Source organism: Schistocerca serialis, chromosome 5 (genome assembly GCF_023864345.2).
Source record: "Schistocerca serialis cubense isolate TAMUIC-IGC-003099 chromosome 5, iqSchSeri2.2, whole genome shotgun sequence".
NCBI classification, from domain to species: domain Eukaryota; kingdom Metazoa; phylum Arthropoda; class Insecta; order Orthoptera; family Acrididae; genus Schistocerca; species Schistocerca serialis.
Window position 1 is genome coordinate 129010431 of NC_064642.1, and position 24513 is coordinate 129034943.

Below are 24513 nucleotides of genomic sequence, written 5' to 3' on the forward strand. Positions count from 1 at the left end.
GTTCTTTTCAATACCCATACCTCCCTAATGAAGCATTTGTGGACCTATGTTCATACAACATTTTTTGTTCAGAATTACTTATACTATCACTGTGTAAAATATTGACCTTTCCTCCCCAAACACCCCATATAAGTTGAGATTGGATATAAAATTAATAAAAGCAGTTGATTTTAAAAATTATCATACAGTGTTTGTTAACAAATTTCAGGTTCAAACTGGATGGATCCTTTACGTGTTCAAATAGTGAAGGCTCATCACAACTGGATTGTTGTTGCATATGCTCACTTTGTTGCATGCTACAGGTTGGTATACTGAGCTTTGGAATCATAGTATATTAGAGTGCATGTAACTGTGTATTAAAACTTGAACAGTGGCTCATCAGTTCATATACAAAAATGCTTTATCTGATCAGATATGTTTTATCTTTAATAACAATTGTAATAATAATAAAAATAATAATAATAAATAGTAATAGTAATTGCATTTTGTAAGTGAAGACAAGATCATCTATTTTATTCATTATTCTACTTAGTGCGGTGTTAGACACTACAGTTGTATTCCTAGATGTCTCACTATGTTCTTCCAAAGTGGCACATGTAAAATTCAACCTCTTTGGTGTTACAATGTTTCATACCTTTTTATGTGAACACTTGTTATGTCTGTATGTGTGAATGAAAGATGGCATCAGAAATCAATAGATTCCATTATTAAAAAGTGGGGAAAGAGAAGAGGTCTATTAGATTTTATGTTTTCATATGAGTAGATGACTTAGAAAGTGGAGTATTATAGAATCATTAAGAATTTAACTATGGATTGCAACAAATGTGGCTTGAACATCTGTTTTACATAGAAGGCTAGAGAACATTCCAGTTGTGTTGAATTATAATGAAGGGGTGGGCCTAAGACTATCTTTATACAGGGTGTACTTAAAGTTCAGGAACACTTTAAATTATTTACAGATGTCATACATATTGCATTTTGAAGAGATACTCTGAAAGGTCTTTTTTTTTACAAGCATTCGATGTGCGAACCATGAAGGACCTGGCAGACGTCAATACGGTAATTGAATTCTTGCCACATGTGTCCCAGTATGGCCTCTTCGATTGTGGCAGTCGCTTCCCTTATTCTCTCCTGGAGCTCTGCTACATCACGTGGTAGAGGCAGTACATACACCAGATCTTTAATGTGTCCCCACAGAAAAAAGTTTCACAGAGTGAGATCTGGTGATCGGGGAGGCCAATTCATGAAACAGCTGTCCCCTTCTGTAGCACGGCCGATCCATCAATGCGGCAGCTCCATGTTCAGGTACCCACAAACTTCACAATGAAAATGGGGTGGAGCCCCATCCTGCTGAAAGATGAATGGAGAGTCTGATTGCATTTGAGGCATCAGACATTGCTGCAACATTTCTGGGTAGGAATATCGAGTGACAGTGCTCTCGGTGAAGGAGAATGGCCTGTACAGTTTTCGATGTGATAAGGCACATAAAACATTTACCTTTGGGAAATCGCTCTCAAATTCAATGCATTCTTATGGATGCTTTGTACCACAGATTCGACAATTATGCCTGTTCACTTTCCCATTGGTGTGAAAAGTGGCTTCATTGCTAAAAATTAAGCTATCAACAGTGCCATCCCCATCCTCATTTAATTGTTGCAACTGTGAACAAAACTAAAAACGCTTGTCTTTGTCATCGTCATGGTTTCATAGACAGCTTCTGTTGCAGGACTTTCCACACTGTTATTGGAGCCATTTCGAGTTCATGGGATGCACAGCACACTGATTTCTTTGGACTCCTTATGAATGTCTCTAGTACGCACTCCACATTCACTTCACTCACACTGGGACATCCACTTCTCTTTGCCGGGCATAAGCAACCTGTCATAAGGAATTTATTGTGCCAGTGGTAAATGGCATTTCTTGTTGGTGGCTTCTTACTGTACTTGGTTCTAAACATCCATTGAATAGCTGTAGCACACTTGTTTTTGTTGAACTCCAACACACAGGAAGCTCACTCTGCACGTGAACTCACCATGTTTGCAACTAGCTCTGGCTATCAGCAAATTACCAAACTACGCTGTGGCGGTATACATAAAAAACTGTCAGGGGTTCTCTTCAAAATGACATATGTATGACATCTGTACAGTGTTTGGTTCTTGTGCAACAAATAATTGAAAGTGTTCCTGGACTTTATGTACACCCTATATAATGGTAAACTTGTGCACTTTTCATGTTATTTCCATGTGTTACGAACATATTGTTGTGTTTAATAGTTTATAAAAGTACTGTGATGATAAAAATTACGGGATGGAAACAACAAAACATAAATAAAAATTGGAAACATCTCACTTGTAGTTGATTGGGAGTGACACACAGATGCATGTGTAACATCACGTCATTACTGACATCGTCATTACCGTCGTCATCATCATCACCATCATCATCATCATCATCATCATCATGAGTTCCTTCCATGAAGCCAGGTACAATGTATTTGAGTGATTTGCGTCCATCTATTTCTGTCCTGTAGATTTCCCCCTGCAGAACAACATCCAGTGAATCTCTTTTCCTTTCAAGGTATTCTTTAATTTAGCATAGCCATTTCCATCTGGAATGTCCAACTGGTCTTCAACCTTGCACATTTGTTTCCAAGTTCTGATGGGGAATTCAGTTAGGCTGAATCTATTTCACACGATCAAACAATTTCAGTCTCACTATATTTGGTCCTTCCTCCATGGTCACTTCCACTTGTATGTCTCTCCTTATGTACTTATTTGGAAATCCATTTCACAAGCTTTCAGTTGACTTACTTGTCTTTTGGTTATGTGACTCATTTCCATACTGTAGGACATGTTTGGCTGAAGGAAAGTTTTGAATATGGTCTCTCTTACTGTAAGAACAACATTCTTATCCCTGGAAGTCGTCATACTGGGTGGAAGAATTTGGAGTCTATGTACTCATTTGCATTGCCTCTGACTTGTTTTTGCTTGTAGTTAACCTTAACTCTTTAAACTTAGTGTTCCATAGATCCAGTTTCTGCTTCACCTCCATATAGATTTCACAGCAAATGGGAACTCATTTGCATACGCAGAAGCATTTATAGGGGAAAGGGAACTGCCCCATCTATCTTTGTTCTAAACCACTTTTTACTTTCCATCTCCCATTTGTACATTGTTCTCACAATTATCATACAGCATCTGAATTTATGTAATTAGAGCATTGGGGCCATTCTATATTTCCTATATTTTATATCTGTTGTGTGTGTTCTCCAGTTTCAGGAGTACTATTATCAGGTCTTTTCTTTTCTCTTAACATTCTTCCATCATTTGTATGACAGATTTTCATGTTTTTTATATTTATGGTGTGTGAAGTTCAGAACTCAAATATCACTCACACGAAGTAGTTTGATGGAACTTTCAAAAATTCTTGAGAAATTTGAGTTTGAAGTTTTCCGAGCATCTTTAACGCCATAGAGTGGAGACAGGATATCAGCAGGCAGTGTGGCTCTGTGGTAGAATGCCTGCCTGCCAAGTGGTTGGCCTGGATTTGATACCTCGCCAATGCTAATTTTTAAACAAAGGTGCATGTTCTGCTATCATTTCTGTGAAGAGTAAAATACTTACACATAAAAAAATAATTTGTTATGTTTCTACATAATATAGATGATCTTTGTTAACAATCTTTTATAACAGATCGGTAATTAAGAATTTATATTTGCAAAGAAACTGGATTTTCATGTGTGATGTGTAATCAGAAATAATAATATATGCACCTTTCATAAAAATAATGATTAGATATGTATTAATTAGCATCTATTTGATGAATTTTATATTTAAATGATGTAGGTATTTGAACCGAATGGAAAAAAATGGGTGCTACCAATATTTTTTACTTCTTTACGCTTCACAGATATGCTTGTAGAATGAGTACCTTTATTTAAAAATTTGCGTTGGCTGGGAATTGAATCCAGACTGCCCACTTGGTAAGCAAGCATTCAATTGCAGTCACACTGTTTGTAGAAAATTCAACATTGTTTTAAGGTATCAAAGACACTCAGGAAATTTCAAAGTCGATTTTCTTGAGAATTGTTGCGAGTTGCATCGAACTTCTTTGTGTGATTGATTTTTGAGTTCTGAACGTCACATGCCATAAAAACAAAAAATTACAAAAATCCAATTGTTGTGTGGTCTTCTTGGGAGTTCAAAAATAAGGTCAGTTATTCCCCTGTTAGTCCTAAATCTTCGCTGCTGTTCTTCAAATTGAGGTTCTTGGATACCTCTTTTCCAAAAATTTTAGACATTGTGATAATAAGGAGATCCCTCTATAGTTAGTGCACTTTTTCCTATTTTGTGTTTTTAATATCTGTATTAATTTTTTGATACTGTCACCAGGTACCGCATTTTTCACTCCATACTTCTCCCAGGATTCAGTACAACTATTGTAGCCATGCTTCACTTATACACAATGGACTTCAGTAGAAAGTATAGGACAAAACTTGCTCTATAGCTGTCCACATGGAAATGACTTGTAGTTTGCAGAATGTGGAATAGGGTTGACAGAAGGATGGACTTAGTATGACATAATTTTCATGGATAAGTGTAGGATACCCTTCAATATGATGAGGTAGTTGAAACAATGGTGACTGATGTGATTGAGTTTTTTGAACCAAGGGTGGTAATGGGTGATAAAGGGAAATTCTGATTGATTGGCAACTCAGCCCTTGTATTGTATCATCCAAAGAAATAGTGTGCGAAATTGGTTTCTGAACTAGCTTGATGGGGAAATCATCTTTCCTTGAAATCACTGGCAGAGTTACCGTCCATGTGTGTCATGTGTGTAGGGGAGGGATTTTTTGTTATTCAGTAGATGACAGTCAGACTGTAGTTACCGTTGGTGGGTGGTGCATTTGATATGATTTCAATAGAGCCTGGGCATATACAGATAAGTGTCAAAGATGGGGGTTCATTGAGTTGAAAAAGACTGGGTAAAATGTATTTGGAAGACTGGCTGAGCTTCTAAAAGGAGCAGAAAGCTTCTAAAAGAAGCAGAAGCTATGCTTGCCATGGATGCAGATCATGCAGCTGCTGTCATTGAATCTGAATTAGACAAAAGGTTGGAGGTGTTTAGTGGATAGGGTGGAGTGCTCTATATGGGGAAGAAAATTGTGCATGATCTTCACAAGAGAAATGTCCTGCTCTTTGCCTTAAGCTGTTTAGGGACAACCTACACTATGTGATCAAAAGTATCCGGACACCTGGCTGAAAATGACATACAGTTCATGGCGTCCTCCATTGATAATGCTGGAATTCAATATGGTGTTGGCCCACCCTTGGCCTTGATGACAGCTTCCACTCTCACAGGCATACACACAATCAGGTGTTGGGAGGTTTCTTGGGGAATGGCAGCTCATTCTTCACAGAGTGCTGCACTGAGGATAGGTATCAATGTCTTTAGGTGAGGCCTGGCAAAAAGTCGGCGTTCCAAAATATCCCAAAGGCGTTCTGTAGGAATCAGGTCAGGACTCTGTGCAGGCTAGTCCATTGCAGAGATGTTATTGCCGTGTAACCACTCTTCCACAAGCCGTGCATTATGAACAGGTGCTTGATCATGTTGAAAGATGCAGTCGCCATCCCTAAATTGCTCTTCAACAGTGGGAAGCAAGAAGGTGCTTAAGACATTAATGTAGGACTGTGCTGTGATAGTGCCATGCAAAACATCAGGCTGGCAGAAGACGTTCACCGGGCATTCGCCATACCCACAATCTGCCATCGGATCACCACATTGTGTACTGTGATTTGTCACTCCACACAATGTTTTTCCACTGTTCAATCGTCCATTGTTCACGCTCCTTACACCAAGTGAGGTGTCATTTGGCATTTACCAGTGTGATGTGTGGCTTATGAACAGCCACTCGACCATGAAACCCAAGTTTTCTCACCTAGCGCCTGACTGTCATAGTACTTGCAGTGGATCCTGATGCAGTTTAGAATTTCTGTGTGATGGTCTGGATAGATGTCTGCCTATTACACATTATGACCCTCTTCAACTGTTGGCGGTCTCTGTCAGTCAGTAGATGAGGTCAGCCTGTACACGTTTTTGCTGTATGTGTCCCTTCAGATTTCCACTTCACTATCACATCAGAAACAGTGGACCTAGGGATGTTCAGGGATGTGGAAATCTCGTGTACAGATGTATGACACAAGTGACATCCAATCACCTGACCACGTTCAAAGTTCGCGAGTTCCACTGAGTGCCCCATTCTGCTCTCTCATGATGTCTAATGAGTTCTGTGGTCGCTAATATGGTGTACCTGGCAGTATGTGGCAGCACAATGCACCTAACATGAAAAACATATGTTTTTGGGGGTGTCCGGATACTTTTGATCACATAGTGTAAATCCTAATTGCTGGAGAGACATTTGAATCCCACACCTAGTTTGAATGCAATGCTTTACTACTGCACCACCATGCAGAGTGAGTTGGTTTCAGGGGAAGGGTTGTGTCGTGAACAAGATGTTTTGAGAAGCTGTTGCATGCCATGGTGAGCTTATGGGATAGAGTAAGAAGGTTTGTAATTGGAAGTGTTTGAAAGCTGGCAGAGACTCACAGCCAGATAACCACTGTTGCTCATAATCACACTGATGTAGCTTTTATCAAGGGAAAGAATGAATAAATAATCATTCCTCAGTTGTTGCGATATTCTCATTGCTCATCGTGAAATGAATTGGGGAAGGAAAATGAAATTGATTTTGTGGTGAAGAATTCTAGGGAGGTATCCAGGGAGAAGATGAGTGAAAGGAAGGACAATTGTGGTTGAAGCAGGATGAAATTGTTTAACTTTGGGATCATTTGGGTGGCTATCGAGGAAATGATTCATCTGAAAGGAACAAGTAAGTGGAAAACAGGTCTTTGATAAGTCCCTGGCTTTAGGGCTGAGACCTTTTGAAGGAACTAGGATTTCTGCAGGATCTGGTTTTCAGAAGATAACTTGATGACAATGTTTTAAGTTTTTGTCCGGAAGAGAGGGGGGGGGGGGGTGATGACTGTGTTAGAAATTTTGGAAGAAGGGTGTTTTTTTCCCAGAATAGTGTGTTTTATGGATGGCTAACAAAGTTTATAGGTGTGTCAGAGGCACAGTATCATGTTCGACAATGCTGGACCTACCCTTATATGGCAAGAAATGGGTGCATGTCACTTTTCTAGTGTGCACTTGGCACTAACTTCACTGTTATGGATGACATTGATGACCACAATAAATTGCACAGGTGGAGGAGCTCTTGGAATGGGAGAATATTTGGCAAGTGGACGGGCCTACCCAGTCCCCCATCTTAGATCCGTCAAGCATCTGTGGGATGCATTGGGGAAATGTATTTCAGCACACCCAAATGCATAAGCAAGCATCCAGAACTGTCAACTGCACTGGTGGAGGAATGGAAAACCCTACTATGAGACCACATTACCAATCTTGTGTCGAGCATGGGAGCATGCTGCAGGGGCATACATTGCCATCTATGGTGATCACGGTGATCACATATCCTATTAAGAACATGTCCTACCTTTTATAACAAGCGAAGGACCATCATAAATCACAGTGACTTCAGTGTAATTATTATCTTTGAATAAAATTGTTATTGCATATTTTTTCCATCATCTGCTGTAATATATTGTAGCAGTTCTTTCTATGTATGATTCCAGTTTCATCAGCCTGTGTTACTCAGCATCAACACATCATGCAAAAGATACTTTTGTCCCTACATTTTGCACGCTAGTGTATTATGGTAGTCCTTGAAGCATTAAAAGGTAGTGAAACTCACTTGAATTTCTGTTCAATAGCTTTGTAAGGTGTTCCCATGTTAAATAATCATTTATCCATATTCCTGAACATTTTGTGTAAGATCTCTGTTCAGTGCTCTCAGCTTGTTATTCAAACATTGTAATGGTTCTGGATTTATTTTTATTTCTCTAAAGCTGATCATTTACAATCACACATTTGTCTCTAATTTATACTTCTGCTTCTTCTGGTGCGGACACTTTTTGCTGTAAATGAGAGTCACACATTAATGAATAAACAGGGTGCAGGACGATGCCAGAAATCAATGATAAGCATACACATAGAAAATGTGCTATAGACTCAGCATCTTCAGGATGCAGGAAGTGTCTGTTCTGGATCAATATCTTGTTCTAACTGAGATAGAATGAGCAGTCAATCTTGGTCTTCCACAGTTTTCCTGTGTTTTGGATTGTTTTGTCTTATTTTTAACTTGTTTAAATAATGGAAATAGTAAAAGGTTGAAACTAACCATGTAGTTGATATGCCAAGTCATGGACAGGCACGTCAGCAAGACTGAGAATGACAACCAAGTCCTTCTTCCGAGATACCAGAATATCTAACTCACAAATATGCCTGTATGGTTACATTGGCCTGACAGGTTATGTTGTATTGTCACTTCAGCTCATCCAGAGTGAGTTTCATCAAGTGTGCAAACAAAGGTAGGAAGCATGTAGCAGGAGGGAGGATTTGAGGTAAGGGTGGCTGACACCTAGCAGGTAGACGTAGTGAGTGCACAAAAGGACAGGAATGTGGCAGTGGTGAGCTCACTCTGTCACAAGCTGGTTAATTGCATGTGACATAAAGTTCCATGGAGAATTCACTGGCAGGGTGCTATACAACAGAGGAAAAAGGTGACGGCAAAGAGGAGGACAAGCGTTAAGAATCAGTGAATGACTGCGGAGAGGAGGGTGAGCTTTTAGATTGAGTGAATGACCTTGGGAGAGGGGAAGGATAGGTGGCATTCAGGAACTAGCGAGCATTGAGGCTTGAGGCTTGGAGGATGAAGGAATCAAAGTGTATATTGTAATGACTATTTACATGTAAATGATTCAGATTAGCTGGAATCAGGGGTGATGACCATTCGGTCGGACGGATAGTGGTTTGGTAGTCATGCCCACATAAAAGACTGTGCAAAAATTACAGCAGAGCTGTTAAATGATATGGTTGCTTTCACAAGATATACTTGTGATGGATCTGGAATAGGAAATGGTAGCTGAGTGGATCTGACAGGTCTTGGAATTGGGTCTTTCTCAGGGGGATGACCCATGTGGCAAGGGAAATGAGAAACATCTTCCTACAATCCTTTTCACTCCTCTGAAAATGGTATCCTGACACCCATCTAATCGACAAAATATCTTATTCTGTCCTTACCCTGCACATACTCCCAACCTCTTGACACATAATGGAGCATGCTACTCTGAACATAACCTTCTCAACTTCAATGGCTGCTTCATAACTTGCATCACTGGCTCCTTCCATCCTCCCTGCAGTCTCCTGCCACTATACACCTTTTGCTCTCACAATTATCTCGGCCTCAGATCTTTGCTAGTTTCTCTAACACATCGACATCCACCTCCCCCTACCTCCCCCTCCCCCCACATGATCTCTCTCTCTCTCTCTCTCTCTCTCTCTCTCTCTCTCTCTCTTTCTCTCTCCCTCCCTCCCCCTCCCCCTCCCCCTCTCCCTCTCCCTCTCCCTCTCCCTCTTTCTCCCCCTCCCTCTCCCTCTTTCTCCCCCTCCCTCTCCCTCTTTCTCCCCCTCCCTCTCCCTCTTTCTACCTCTCCCTCTTTCTCCCCCACCCCCTCTCCCTCTCTCCCCTGCCATTTGTCAGCCAACCTTCCCTCCGACCCTCCCTCCTGCTACCCATTCCTTTCTCCCCTCACTTCGTTTCTGTCCTTGCCTCCTTTCTCCCCTTACCTACTCCACCCATTACAGTAGTTCATTTCAGTTGAGCTTCAGTGCTGGTACTGTGTAGTTGGACAGAACATTGTAGCCGTGTACGGTATTTGTGTCTACGTATTTGAGTTCCATCAGATTCTGATGAAGATACAAATGGTCTTTGAAGGGCAGAAGTAAAGGTTTATACTATTTGCTACTGTTTTCCGCTAAACTCTCTCCTGTTAAATGAAGAGGCCTTTGAATCCCAGACAGGACAAATCTTGAGATAATGAAAAATAAGATGGCTAATGAAAAATCATGATTAAGATGGTTATTAGATACACGTATGTAAATAATTCAATTCTGTTGTTCATTTTGGGGACACTGTTAATTAACTTGCTCTTATGCTTTGATGACTGAAATACAGGGTGTTTCAAAAATGACCGGTATATTTGAAACGGCAATAAAAACTAAACGAGCAGCGATAGAAATACACCGTTTGTTGAAATATGCTTGGGACAACAGTACATTTTCAGGCGGACAAACTTTTGAAATTACAGTAGTTACAATTTTCAACAACAGATGGCGCTGCAAGTGATGTGAAAGATATAGAAGACAACGCAGTCTGTGGGTGCGCCATTCTGTACGTCGTCTTTCTGCTGTAAGCGTGTGCTGTTCACAACGTGCAAGTGTGCTGTAGACAACATGGTTTATTCCTTAGAACAGAGGATTTTTCTGGTGTTGGAATTCCACCGCCTAGAACACAGTGTTGTTGCAACAAGACGAAGTTTTCAACGGAGGTTTAATGTAACCAAAGGACCGAAAAGCGATACAATAAAGGATCTGTTTGAAAAATTTCAACGGACTGGGAACGTGACGGATGAACGTGCTGGAAAGGTAAGGCGACCGCGTACGGCAACCACAGAGGGCAACGCGCAGCTAGTGCAGCAGGTGATCCAACAGCGGCCTCGGGTTTCCGTTCGCCGTGTTGCAGCTGCGGTCCAAATGACGCCAACGTCCACGTATCGTCTCATGCGCCAGAGTTTACACCTCTATCCATACAAAATTCAAACGCGGCAACCCCTCAGCGCCGCTACCATTGCTGCACGAGAGACATTTGCTAACGATGTAGTGCACAGGATTGATGACGGCGATATGCATGTGGGCAGCATTTGGTTTACTGACGAAGCTTATTTTTACCTTTACGGCTTCGTCAATAAACAGAACTGGCGCATATGGGGAACCGAAAAGCCCCATGTTGCAGTCCCATCGTCCCTGCATCCTCAAAAAGTACTGGTCTGGGCCGCCATTTCTTCCAAAGGAATCATTGGCCCATTTTTCAGATCCGAAACGATTACTGCATCACGCTATCTGGACATTCTTCGTGAATTTGTGGCGGTACAAACTGCCTTAGACGACACTGCGAACACCTCGTGGTTTATGCAAGATGGTGCCCGGCCACATCGCACGGCCGACGTCTTTAATTTCCTGAATGAATATTTTGATGATCGTGTGATTGCTTTGGGCTATCCGAAACATACAGGAGGCGGCGTGGATTGGCCTCCCTATTCGCCAGACATGAACCCCTGTGACTTCTTTCTGTGGGGACACTTGAAAGACCAGGTGTACCGCCAGAATCCAGAAACAATTGAACAGCTGAAGCAGTACATCTCATCTGCATGTGAAGCCATTCCGCCAGACACGTTGTCAAAGGTTTCGGGTAATTTCATTCAGAAACTACGCCATATTATTGCTACGCATGGTGGATATGTGGAAAATATCGTACTATAGAGTTTCCCAGACCGCAGCGCCATCTGTTGTTGAAAATTGTAACTACTGTAATTTCGAAAGTTTGTCTGCCTGAAAATGTACTGTTGTCCCAAGCATATTGCAACAAACGGTGTATTTCTATCGCTGCTCATTTAGTTTTTATTGCCGTTTCAAATATACCGGTCATTTTTGAAACACCCTGTATGTAACTTAATGTTGGTGCTTTGGGCATGATTTTTCCAGCCTTTCTCAAGTAATGTTTATCATCAGTTTGAGAAATGGAATCACATCAGACACAAGTATAAAAGAAAAGAATTTCTTGACTATTGCTTCGGAGGGAGAATGATAAAGGGGAAGATCTGTAAAAAAAAAAAAAAAAAAAAAAATCAAGGCATGTTTTATGTAACTCAAGAAAAATGTAATGGAATGTTATTAGAGCAGGAGGAACAGATCAAATTTGTAAGGCGGGTCAACAGTGATAGTGTGGACAACCAGATCTTATGAGCAAGGAAAGAAGGAACACATAGTGAAGGTAAAAAGAGAACCCTTTGAGTCCTTACCCCTCTCCTCAACCCATTTTATTTGCCTTGTAACTCGTACCCCGTTAGATGTCCTTTCACAGCTTATTTTGTCAAATGAGGTACTGTTAGTTAGATGACTGTCAACTCTGTCAGTCGTAAAAAGCCTTAAATTAGAAGTAAAAGTAAATGAACTGGAACAGACAGTCAGTATCCTCTCCTGCATACTTTACCAGACACGTAACCAGATCTATTCTCCCTGTACTGTTAGAACTACTGAGATGGAAAATTCTGCAGCAGATTGTTAATTATGTAAAACTTACCTTCCTTGTTGTCATCTACCTCATAATTGACCCTTACATTCTATTGTTTTTCTCACCTGCCGTAGTAACCCCCTTCCAACTTTTTATATTTATTTTCCCCTGTTTCTTCCTGTCTCTATTCCTTTTTACATTTACTTTTCTTTACCTTTTTTCTCTTTCATGTTTGTTTTGCCTGTCTGTCTTACTATTTACTGTTCAGAGAGTATATGAAGGGATTTAAACAATGCAAATGTCATCCATCTAAGGAACATATTATAGCATTTAAGAGATTTCAAGTGAAGGCACGGAAAACGGGAGTGTTGGGAACAGCATGTATCAATTGTGAGGTTCCACACCCCATTGTCTCAGGTATGGATTAAACTCTGCCATATTTACCATCACCAACTGTCCACAGTGGTCCCTGACATCTACCTTAGTTGTGACATCTGTACTCTTCCCGCTGTCACTGCTGAATGTTTCGCCGCAAACTTCACTGAAGTGTTAATTTTCTGACCCATAAATGCCGGGTGGAGCAAAATATTTATGCTTCTGTGTGCAGCTCCTCAAGTTATACGGTGCTTCATGTAAAACAGAAGTTCTGGAGCACTCCAGCAGAATGACAAAACACAGCCCTAGGACTTGTAAAATCCACATTCAAATGCTGAAACACATTAGCAATGACAGCTTAAAACACTTCCTCTGGTTTTTCAATTGTATTTGGCTAGAAGGAGAATTTCCCTCCCAATGGTGGTTGGGTATTATGTATGTATGTATTTATTTATTTAAATTGTTTAGACCCATAGAGGATCACACAAAGTGAGCTACGATCTGTGGTTGCTATTTTTTTTGTCCTTCCAGAATTCTTTCATCCTCTTGCTATGTTTAGCTTGATGTTCTTCCCTCCTTTTCTCTTTAGATCTTCTGGGTTTTCCTTCTGGTGCAACTTCCCAGCAGGGGATCTTCTGTCTGAATATTTTTTGATCTGCAATGTCTGTAGATGTGATGTTGGCCTTTTTGAGATCAGTTTGAACTTGTTTGATCCAGACTGTTGTCGTTTTTAGTTTCTGTGAGTACATAGAATTTTCCTTGTTAGTCTGTTGTCATCCAGTCTCGTGATGTGTCCATAGAACTTCAGTCGCCATTTGCGGAAATCTGTTTCAGTGTTGGAGTATTTTTCTGTTGTCGTGTTTGAATGTAGCTGATCCTTCATCTGTGACCTTTAGACTCAGGATTTTGCGAATGATTTTCCTTTCAACTTTTTTGATGTTGTCAAGATCCCTTTTCTAATTGAGGTTTAGGGTCTCACTTGCATACAGTGTTTTGGGTTTGATGACTAGTTGCATAGTGTCGAATTTTTGTCTTGATGTTCCTGCACCTTTTGTTGTAGATGTTCCCAATTTTCCCATGTGCTTTTCACATTTTGACTTCACGTGCTTTTTGGGCTAATCTTTCTGTTCCTGTGGGTTCGATGATGTCACCCCAAGTATTTAAAGTGATTGACTCTGTTTATTGTGCCGTGTTCTGTGATCAAATTTCCTGTTTTTACTTGTTTTGTGGATATAAATTCAGTTTTTATGAAAGAGATTTGGAGCCCAACTTTTTCGGCACATTCTTTGAGTACTTCGATCTGACAAATTGCTGTTTGTTGATCCTCCGAGAGGATCACAAGAGTGTCAACGAAGGCTAAACATGTGACATTGATGTTATTCCACTTTTTTCCTAGCAGGACGAGTCTCCAGCTGTTTTGTTTTCATTTCCTTTTCCCATTCTTTGATGACCTTGTCGAGAATGATGTTGAAGAGTAGTGGAGAGAGTCCGTCACCCTGTCGGACGCCGGTTTTGATGAGGAAAGGTTGGGAGATTTCCTCGCTGAACTTGACTTTGGAAGTTGTGTCAGTTTGGGTTTGTTGAATGAGTCGTCGTGTTTTCGGGTCAAGATTGCTTTCTTTGAGTATATTAAAGAGGGATTGTCGATCGATGGGTTCGTAGGCTTTCTTGAAATCAATGAATATGCAGATGGTTGGGAGATTTTGTGTGGCTCGAAATTTTAATGTGGATTTCAGGTTGAAAATTTGTTCAGTGCATGTTGTCTAAACCGTGTCTGGTATTCACTAATTAGCGGTTTGAGCTGTTCTTGTGCACATTGTAGGAAGGTGGACAGGGAGGAGGGAAATTCCTCTGTAGTTATTTACGTCGGTTTTGTTTCCTTTTTTGTGGAGTGGGTGGATGAGTGCACATTTCCAGTCGTCTGGCAGTTTTTCACTTTGCCATATTTCTTGGATGATCTGTGTGATTTCCTGAAGTGATCATGGCCCCAGATTTTCCAGCAATTCTGTGATGATTCCATCTTCTCCTGATGCCTTTCCATTTTTCAGTTTCTTGATGTGGTGATGGATTTCTTCTTATGTTGGTGGGTCTGCATTGGGTTTTGTTTGCTCTGCGACTGGGTGTTGGATACATTCGTGTGGTTTGGGGCAGTTGAGGAGGTCGGAAAAGTACCGTGCCAGTTCTTCACAGTTTTCTTGGTTGGTAATGCGAGTTTTCCATCTCGTTTCCTGAAAGTCAGATTTTGCGGCAAGTAACCTTTAATTTTGATCGCAAGAGTCTCGCTGTTGAAGTTCCTGAAGTTATCCTGTATTGATTTGAGTTGTTCAGTGATGTAGTTGCATTTTGTTCTCCTGATGGTTCTGTTTGTCTGCTGTGGGTGTTGAGGAAGTGCTGTTCTGTTTTTACTGCTGTGGGTGTTGAAGAAGTGCTGTTCTGTTTGTCTGCTTGTGGGTGTTGAGGAAGTGCTGTAGTTTCTGGTGATTTGTGATGAGTCGGCAGTTAATGATGGCTTGATCACAGTCAGTATTCCAATGGAGGTGTTTTACCTTCTTTAGCCGTGGGATCACTTCTTTGCCTTTTCTTATTATTTTGTTGTGAAAGTCAGTCCAATTATTCACGAGTTCTTTCTCCCATTCTTCTGCGATTTTTGTTTCTTGAATTTTTGATACATCAAACTTTTGGATGTGGCCATTTTTGAGGTGAACTCTCTTTGGGGAAAGTTTTACTTTGATTTGTGTAAGATAGAGGTGTGAATTGATGTTTGTACCCTATCGGACTTGGACATCGTGGATGGTTCTGTAGTGGGTGTGGGAGATGCCTACGTGATCGATCTGGTATTTATCAAGTTGTTGGATTGGTGATCGCCACGTTTTCTGTTTGTGTGCGGGTTTTCTGAAGTGGGTAGACATAACCTTGAGATCAAATTTTTGGCAGACGTCAACCAGCCACATGCCGTTCGTGTTTGTGTTTTGGTGTGCAGAATTCTTGCCAATAATTTTTTGATAGATATTTTCTTTGCCAAGATGAACATTCAAGTCTCCCGTCAAGATTTTCATGTCATCTTGATGAATTTTAGTCACCGTCTTTTCAAGTTGGTTCCAGGATTTTTCGATGGTTTCGGTGTTGTTCTTATTGGTGAAGTTGATGGGGACATGCACATTGATAAGGGTGTACTTTTTGTTGGTGCACGTTGTCATAAGTCGATTGTTGATGGGTAAGATTTCCATGGGTACTATTATTTCTTTCCTTTCTCAGACATCATGTCTGGTTAAAAATGGAAAGTGGCGTGGACCTTGATCAACCGTGACTTCCTTTTAACTGTGTGGTATATGCTACATTGCATTTAGGAACTTTCGGGTAATTGAACATGTATCAGTAATTACAGATTTCTGTAGTTGTATATATACGTTTGGATGTAGCTGTATTGCATTGATGTACTGTGTGGTATGACTCCTGTAGTTGATAGTATAATTGGTATAATGTTAACTTTATCCTGATGGCACATGTCCTTGACTTCCTCAGCCAGTTGGATGTGTTTTTCAATTTTTTCTCCTGTTTTCTTCTGTATATTTGTTGTATTGGGTATGGATATTTCAATTAGTTGTGTTAATTTCTTCTTTTTATTGGTGAGTAGGATGTCAGGTTTGTTATGTGTTGTTGTTTTATCTGTTAAAATGGTTCTGTTCCAGTATAATTTGTATTCATCATTCTCCAGTACATTTTGTGGTGCATACTTGTATGTGGGAACATGTTGTTTTATTAGTTTATGTTGTATGGCAAGTTGTTGATGTATTATTTTTGCTGTCCAGTACGGGGTGGGCTGCAATCTCAAAGGGTGCATGGCAAATACAGGACATGCTTGGATCAAGGAACAGTAGTTGTAAATTGTTGTAGTTGTGCTGGGAAAGTCCCTGAGCTTCAAGCGCTAATAGAAAGCGCAGAAGCTGAAATCATTATAGGTACAGAAAGCTGGCTAAAGCCAGAAATAAGTTCTGCAGAAATTTTTATGAAGTCTCAGACGGTGTTCAGGAAATATAGATTAGGCAGAATTGGTGGTGGAGTGTTTGTGTCTGTCAGCAGTGGTTTATCTTGTAGTGAAGTCGAAGTAGATACTCCGTGCGAATTGGTATGGGTGGAGGTTATACTTAACAGCCGAACTAAGTTAATAATTGGCTCCTTCTACCGACCCCCAGACTCCGATGATACAGTTGCTGAACAGTTCAGAGAAAATTTGAGTCTCGTAACAAATAAATACCCCACTCATATGGTTATAGTTGTGGGGACTTCAACCTTCCCTCGATATTTTGGCAAAAATACTTGTTCAAAACCGGTGGTAGGCAGAAAACATCTTCCGAGATTGTCCTAAATGCTTTCTCCAAAAATTATTTTGAGCAGTTAGTCCACTAACCCACGCGAATTGTAAATGGTTGCGAAAACACACTTGACCTCTTAGCCACAAACAATCCAGAGCTAATAGAGAGCATCATGACTGATACAGGGATTAGTGATCACAAGGTCATTGTAGCTAGGCTCAATACCGTTTCTTCCAAATCCACCAGAAACAAACGCAAAATAATTTTATTTAAAAAAGCGGATAAAGTGTCATAGAAGCCTTCCTAAGAGACAATCTCCATTCCTTCCGAACCGACTATGCAAATGTAGATGAGATGTGGCTCAAATTCAAAGATATAGAAGCAACAGCAATTGAGAGATTCATACCTCATAAATTGGTAAGAGATGGAACTGATCCCCCATGGTACACAAAACAGACTGAATGCTGTTGCAGAGGCGACGGAAAAAGCATGCGAAGTTCAGAAGAACGTGTAATCCCGAAGATTGGCTAAAATTTACAGATGCACGAAATTTTGCATGGACTTCAATGCGAGATGCCTTTAATAGGTTCCACAACGAAACATTGTCTCGAAATTTGGCAGAAAATCCGAAGAAATTCTGGTCTTATGTAAAGTACACAAGCGGCAAGACGCAGTCAATACCTTCGCTGCGCAGTGCCGATGGTACTGTTACTGACGACTGTGCCGCGAAAGTGGAGTTATTGAACGCAGTTTTCCGAAATTGCTTCACCAGGGAAGACGAATGGAATATTCCAGAATTTGAAACACGAACAGCTGCTAGCATGAGTTTCTTAGAAGTAGATACCTTAGGGGTTGCGAAGCAACTCAAATCACTTGATACGGGCAAGTCTTCAGGTCCAGATTGTATACCGATTAGGTTCCTTTCAGATTATGTTGATATAATAGCTCCCTACTTAGCAATCATATACAACCGCTCGCTCACCGATAGATCTGTACCTACAGATTGGAAAATTGCGCAGATCGCACCAGTGTTTAAGAAGGGTAGTAGGAGTAATCCATCGATCTACAGACCTATATCATTGACGTCGGTTTGCAGTAGGTTTTTGGAGCATATACTGTATTCAAACATTATGAATCACCTAGAAGGAACGATCTATTGATACGCAGTCAGCATGGTTTTAGAAAACATCGTTCTTCTGCAACGCAGCTAGCTCTTTATTCGCACGAAGTAATGGCCGCTATCGACTGGGGATCTCAAGTTGATTCCATATTTCTAGATTTCCGGAAAGCTTTTGACACCGTTCCTCACAAGCGACTTCTAATCAAGCAGCGGGCCTTTAGGGTATCGTCTCAGTTGTGCGACTGGATTCTTGATTTCCTGTCAGGAAGGTCGCAGTTCGTAGTAATAGACGGCAAATCATCGAGTAAAACTGAAGTGATATCAGGTGTTCCTCAGGGAAGCGTCCTGGGGCCTCTGCTGTTCCTGATCTATATAAATGACCTGGGTGACAATCTGAGCAGTTCTCTTAGGTTGTTCGCAGATCATGCTGTAATTTACCGTCTAGTAAGGTCATCCGAAGACCAGTATCAGTTGCAAAGCGATTTAGAAAAGATTGCTGTATGGTGTGGCAGGTGGCAGTTGACGCTAAATAACAATAAGTGTGAGGTGATCCACATGAGTTCCAAAAGAAATCCGTTAGAATTTGATTACTCAATAAATAGTACAATTCTCAAGGCTGTCAATTCAACTAAGTACCTGGGTGTTAAAATTACGAACAACTTCAGTCGGAAAGACCACATAGATAATATTGTAGGGAAGGCAAGCCAAAGGTTGCATTTCATTGGCAGGACACTTAGAAGATGCAACAAGTCCACTAAAGAGACAGCTTACACTATACTCGTTCGTCCTCTGTTAGAATATTGCTGCGCAGTGTGGGATCCTTACCAGGTGGGATTGACGGAGGACATCGAAAGGGTGCTCGTTTTGTATTATCACGTAATAGGGGAGTGAGTGTGGCAGATATGATATGCGAGTTGGGTTGGAAATCATTAGAGCAAAGACGTTTTTCGTCGTGGCGAGAGCTATTTACGAAATTTCAGTCACCAACTTTCTCTTCCAAATGCGAAAATATTTTGTTGAGCCCAACCTACATAGGTAGGAATGATCAGAAATCAGAGCTTGAACAGAAAGGTTTAGGTGTTCGTTTTTCCCGCGCGCTGTTCGGGAGTGGAATGGTAGAGAGATAGTATGATTGTGGTTCGATGAACCCTCTGCCAACCACTTAAATGTGAATTTCAGAGTAATCATTTAGATGTAGATGTAGATGTAGATGTAGAAGAAGACTTCCCTCCCCTCCCACCCCCCACCCTACCCCCACCCCTCACTCCCCATTGCGTCTTTGGTAGTTACCTCATGACAGCCCATATCTTCACAGTGTGTGTCCTGCTGGCTGATCTGAGACAAGCCATCAACCTGTCTACCTACCTTCTCCAGATACTGGTGGATGATGGATAGCAGATAACAGATTCATATGTATCCTGAAGGAAAGCAGATTTTGTAGCAATATTTATTGCACCTTAATGTTCGTTGTCAGGGGTGGATGTTAGGAGTGTAGTTCTCACAGTGGTGTATGCTCCGAGTAGTCTTAAGCCCCTTTCTCCCTCTGTACTGGTATACATAGATTTTTTTTTACATATTTTATTTATCTAACTGTTGAAGCTAATTAGCTCCATAATCTGTACAGTCATCATTTTCTCACTCCATTTTAGTCATACTGATTATGATGACCATTCTTGGTGTATCCTTCAGTGTTGTTGGAATGAGACAGGAGCGAAGTGTGCCCTTCGTACCACAGATACGTGGCATGGTGAGCACCAGCAGCAGCCAATTACTCTCCTGCATCGGTATCCGTTTCAACCAGGATGACAGGGTCACCGACTGTGGAGCTAACCACTCTCATTTCCTCATTTCATAACAATTTATTTGGATTTCCAGTGAAACAAGGTGCTTGCGACCAAGATGTTTGGTCCCTTTAAACCCATAATTTTTGTCCATTGCCCCAGAGTTGCAAATAACTTCCAAGTTGCAAATAATTTGCAAGTTGCAAATAATGTCCAAGTTGCAACCAACTTCCTGCAAAATCTGTGCTTTTCTGTCTACTCTTTTTTTCTGCCTCTTTTTCTTTTGTTGTTAGTTGGGGAAAAAACCTGATGCCAGATGCTTACGTTTCTTCTGTCATCTACATCTGACTGTCAGTTTGCATAAGGAGCATGTACTTATTTTAATCGGTCATTTCCTGCAGAAGTGAATTATAATTTATTTATCTCTGATATTTCACATTTTTTACCGTGTGTGTCTGGTAACTGTTACCCACAAAGTTGACTTATCCAATAGCAGATTTTTACCTTGAGTGACTAATTGAATGTCTTCTGTGTAAATTTGAAAAACTGTTGTTTTTATTTGCTCAAAACTGTGTCAGTTAGAGTGAATGTGTATTGATTTAAATAAATATCTCAGGTAAATTAAATGTATTTCAAATATGTTCAACATGAATCTTCTCCTACAGATTTACTCAGAATTTTTAGTTTCTCTGTTATTTTTAGCATTTAAAAGATAATAACTTTCCATTTCTTCAGGTTGAAGGACTCAAGTGGGTGGCAGCATGCTTTTACCAGCCCTCATATTGAGAGTTGTATTGAACGCATAGCCATTAATGCAAAAATGAATCAGAGTGGTAGTGGTGAATCTTCTTCAAAAATGGTAGCTATTTCCTACGGCAGCCAAGTTCGTCTTTGGGGAGTCTCAGAAGATGGAACTAGAACTAACATTGGTAAGTTGCATGTCACCCAGATACTTCTTGTTTATTAATGCAAATAAATGCTGTGCTCCATTCTAGCAGCTCTGTCGAATTAGGCACTGCCACTTCACAATTCTGACATTTATGTCTTATATAAAGGTATAGAGAAAAAATACACACACAGTAATTTAATTATGTGGCAGATAACCAGTAAACTGAATATAAATGACAGACTTTTCCATTTGATCAACTAACATTTTCATTTATGTACAGTGAAGTTCATTTTGTTACTGTAAAGGAGACCCGTATGGGATACTGGTGTAACCCATTTGTTGAGTCCTGTTCAAGTGTTTGGGATCCACACCAGGTCAAATTAAAGGAAGACATTGAAAAAATTCAGAGGCATGATGCTAGATTTACCACCAATATGTTCAACCAACATGCAAGTATTACAGAGATGCTTCGGGAGCTCAGATGGAGTCGCTGGAGGGAAGTAGACATTGTTTTCGAGGAGCACTATTGAGAAAATTTACAGAACCAGCATTTGATGCTGATTGCAGAACAATTCTACTGCTGCTAACTTACAATTTGCATAAGGATCAGGAAGATAAGGTTAGAGAGATTAGGGCTCATAGAGAGGCATATAGACATTTGTTTTTCCCTCACTCTTTTTGCAATTGGAGCAAGAAAGGAGTTGACTAGTAGTGGAGCAAGGTACCCTCTGCCATGCACCATACAATCGCTTGTGGAGTATGTTTGTAGATGCACTTTCACAGGTGTAGTAAAATGTACACGGAGGTGACAAAAGTCATGGGATACATCCTAATATTGTGTCAGATCTCCTTTTGCCCTCAGTGCAGTGTAGCAACTTGATTTGGCATCGATTCAACAAGTCGTTGAAAGTAACCTGCAGAAATATTGGGCCACGCTACCTCTATAGCGATCCATAATTGTGGAAGTGTTGCCGGTGCAGGATTTTGTGCACGAACTGACCTCTTGACTATGTCCCATAAATGTTTGTTGGTATTCATGTCAGATGATCTGGGTGGCCAAATCATTCACTCAAACTGTCCAGAATATTCTTCAAACCAGTCATGAATAATTGTGGCCCGGTGACATGGCACATTGTCATCCATAAAAATTTTATTGTTATTTGGGAACATGATGTTCATGAATGGCTGCAAATCGTCTCCCAAGTAGCCCAACATCCAAAATTCATTCCATGTAACACAGCCCACACCATTATGAGCCACCACCAGCTTGCACATTGCCCTGTTGAGAACTTGGCTCTATGGCCTCATGCGGTCTGCACTACACTTGAATCCTACCGTGAGCTCTTACCAACTGAAATCAGGTCTCATATGACCAGACCACAGTTTTCCAGTTGTCTAGGGTTCAACCGAAGTGGTCACAAGCCCAGGAGAGGCACTGCAGTGAAGTCGTGCTGTAAACAAGGACACTTACGTCAATCATCTGGTACTGTAGCACATGAAATCCCAATTTTTCCACACCATCTTAATTGATATGCTCGCCAAACATTCCACATTGATTTCTGTGATTATTTGATGCAGTGTTGCTTGTCTGTTAGCACTGACAGCTCTACACAAATGCCGATGCTCTCTGTCATTAAGTGAAGGCTGCTGGCCACTGCGTTGTCTGTGGTGGGAGGTTATGCCTGGGATGTGATATTCTCAGTGCATTCTTGACACTGTGAATTGTGGAACATTGAATTCCCTTACAATTTCCAAAGTAGAATGTCCCATGCGTTTAGCTCCAACTATCATTTCATGTTTAAAGTCTGTTAATTCCCATCGAGTGGCCATAATATTGTCGGAAGCGTATTCACCTGAGTAGATTTGACAGCTCTGCCAATACACTGTCCTTTTGTACCTTGTGTACGCAATACTACCACCATCCGTATACGCACATATCGCTATCCCATGACTTTTATTAATTCAGTGTATGTTTTGTTTTAAAAGTCATTCTTTACATACTTACTTAGTTACTTATTTATTAGTTACCTATCCCGTGGTTACGGGCTCTGTAGAGCATGCACTGCATCTACAATCAGTCTCCAGTGTATTATTTCTGTTGCTGTTTTCGCCCAATTGACTACATTCAGAGCTTCTGCATCTTTCTTTACAATGTCTTCCCATCTGTTTTATGATCTACGCAGGGGTCTTTTGTTGTAATGTGGGCAATGAATGTTTGCATAGTTAGTTGGGTCTCTGGCATATGGGTTATGTGACCTTTTGATTGGATTTGTCTACTCTTTTGATATTGTAAAATGTTGGGCTGGTTAATAATCTTATTTATTTAGTTATTCTTGCTTGGTCCTCAAGTAACTCTGTCTCTTGCCAGGCCCCAGATTCTTCTCATCATCTCTCGTTCAAATGTTAGAAGTTTTTGGGTCTTCCTTTTAGTTAGTTTACAGCTTTCTGAACTGTACATTAGCATTGTAGATCTCGATTTTTGCAGACTTTAGTTTATCTCTTAGGACTTTTTTTATGAATAGTCGTGCTTTACATGCTTCTGTAGTGAGCTTTTTATACATCTCCCCAAGATCTTGTTGGCTCTTGCCCACTAACACCATGTCATCTGCATAAGCAAAAAATTGATACTGCCACCTTCCATTCACAGCCCATTACACCCTTCAACTTTGCTCTTTATGACTCTTTCCAGGGTGAGGTTAAATAGTACGGATGATGGTGCATCTCTTTGTCTTAATCAAGTTCTTATGGGGAAAGGTTGTGAATATGCCCCTCCAGTTCTGTCTGACCCACACATATTGTAGTCATTTTAGGGTATTGTAGAGGCTATCACGATTAATACTGTCATAAGTTCTTTGAAAATCTATGAACAATACTTGGACTTCTCTATCTCTTTCTCAATATTTCTCAAGAATTTACCTAAGAGCAAACATATTGTTAGTAGTTGAATAGTTTGTAAGGAATCCAGTCTGATATTCTCACATGATATTTTCTGCAAATGGTTTCAGATTTTCTAAAATAATTGTAGAAAGGAATTTGTGTGTCATGTTAAGTAAACTGATTCCTTGGGAGTTAGAGCAATTCACCTTCTGTCCTTTCTTCTATACTGGACAAATGACTACTCTCTTCCAAATGTCCAATAATGCCTTGGTCTTCCAAATGAGCTGAAAGACATTACACAGCTTTATCTGTAGTCCGCTTCCTCCGTACTTCAACATTTCTGCTTAGACTATATCCTCTCTTGGCACTTTATTTCTTTTCATCTTCCGTGTGGCTTTCACTATGTCCTCCACCACAATGTCAATCTCTGTCTCATTTCTTTCTTATCCATTTTCACTGAAACATAACAATGAGTTAGGGCTGTTGAATAGGTAGCTGAAATATTGTTTCCATCGCTCTAAGACTGATTCAGTATCCATAATCTTGTTTCCATTTTTGTTATTGATGCACAACTTTATGTACTGAACCCATTTCTTGTCGTATCATATGTTGAAAGACTCTCCTACTGCCCAGGTTTTAGCAATTCAGTTCCACATTTTGAAGAATTTTTGTTAGGTATTTTTTCTCTTTTCACTTCTCAGTACTCTTGATGTTTCTGTGTGCACTTCTGGGTATGTTTCCATCAGTATTTTATTATCTGCATCCTGTAGCCACAACTCTTGTGCTTTCTTCCTTAACTACATCTTCACATTTCTCTTTAAACCATCTTATTTTTCCCTGTTTTTCTTTTCTTTCTACTCAGCACTTTACTCGCAGCATCTGTTATGGCTGTCTTCACAGTGTGGCAC

At 40.5% G+C, this 24513-nt stretch overlaps 1 protein-coding gene across 1 annotated transcript in view; it reads left to right on the plus strand.

The window, feature by feature from the left end:
* LOC126481156 (BTB/POZ domain-containing protein KCTD3) overlaps window positions 1-24513 on the plus strand; it is a 252677-nt gene that overhangs the window by 55722 nt on the left and 172442 nt on the right. The window contains exons 4-5 of the mRNA XM_050104725.1: window positions 209-302; window positions 20575-20768. Of these exons, the coding sequence (XP_049960682.1) occupies window positions 209-302; window positions 20575-20768 (288 nt within the window). The remainder of the gene's footprint in view (window positions 1-208; window positions 303-20574; window positions 20769-24513) is intronic.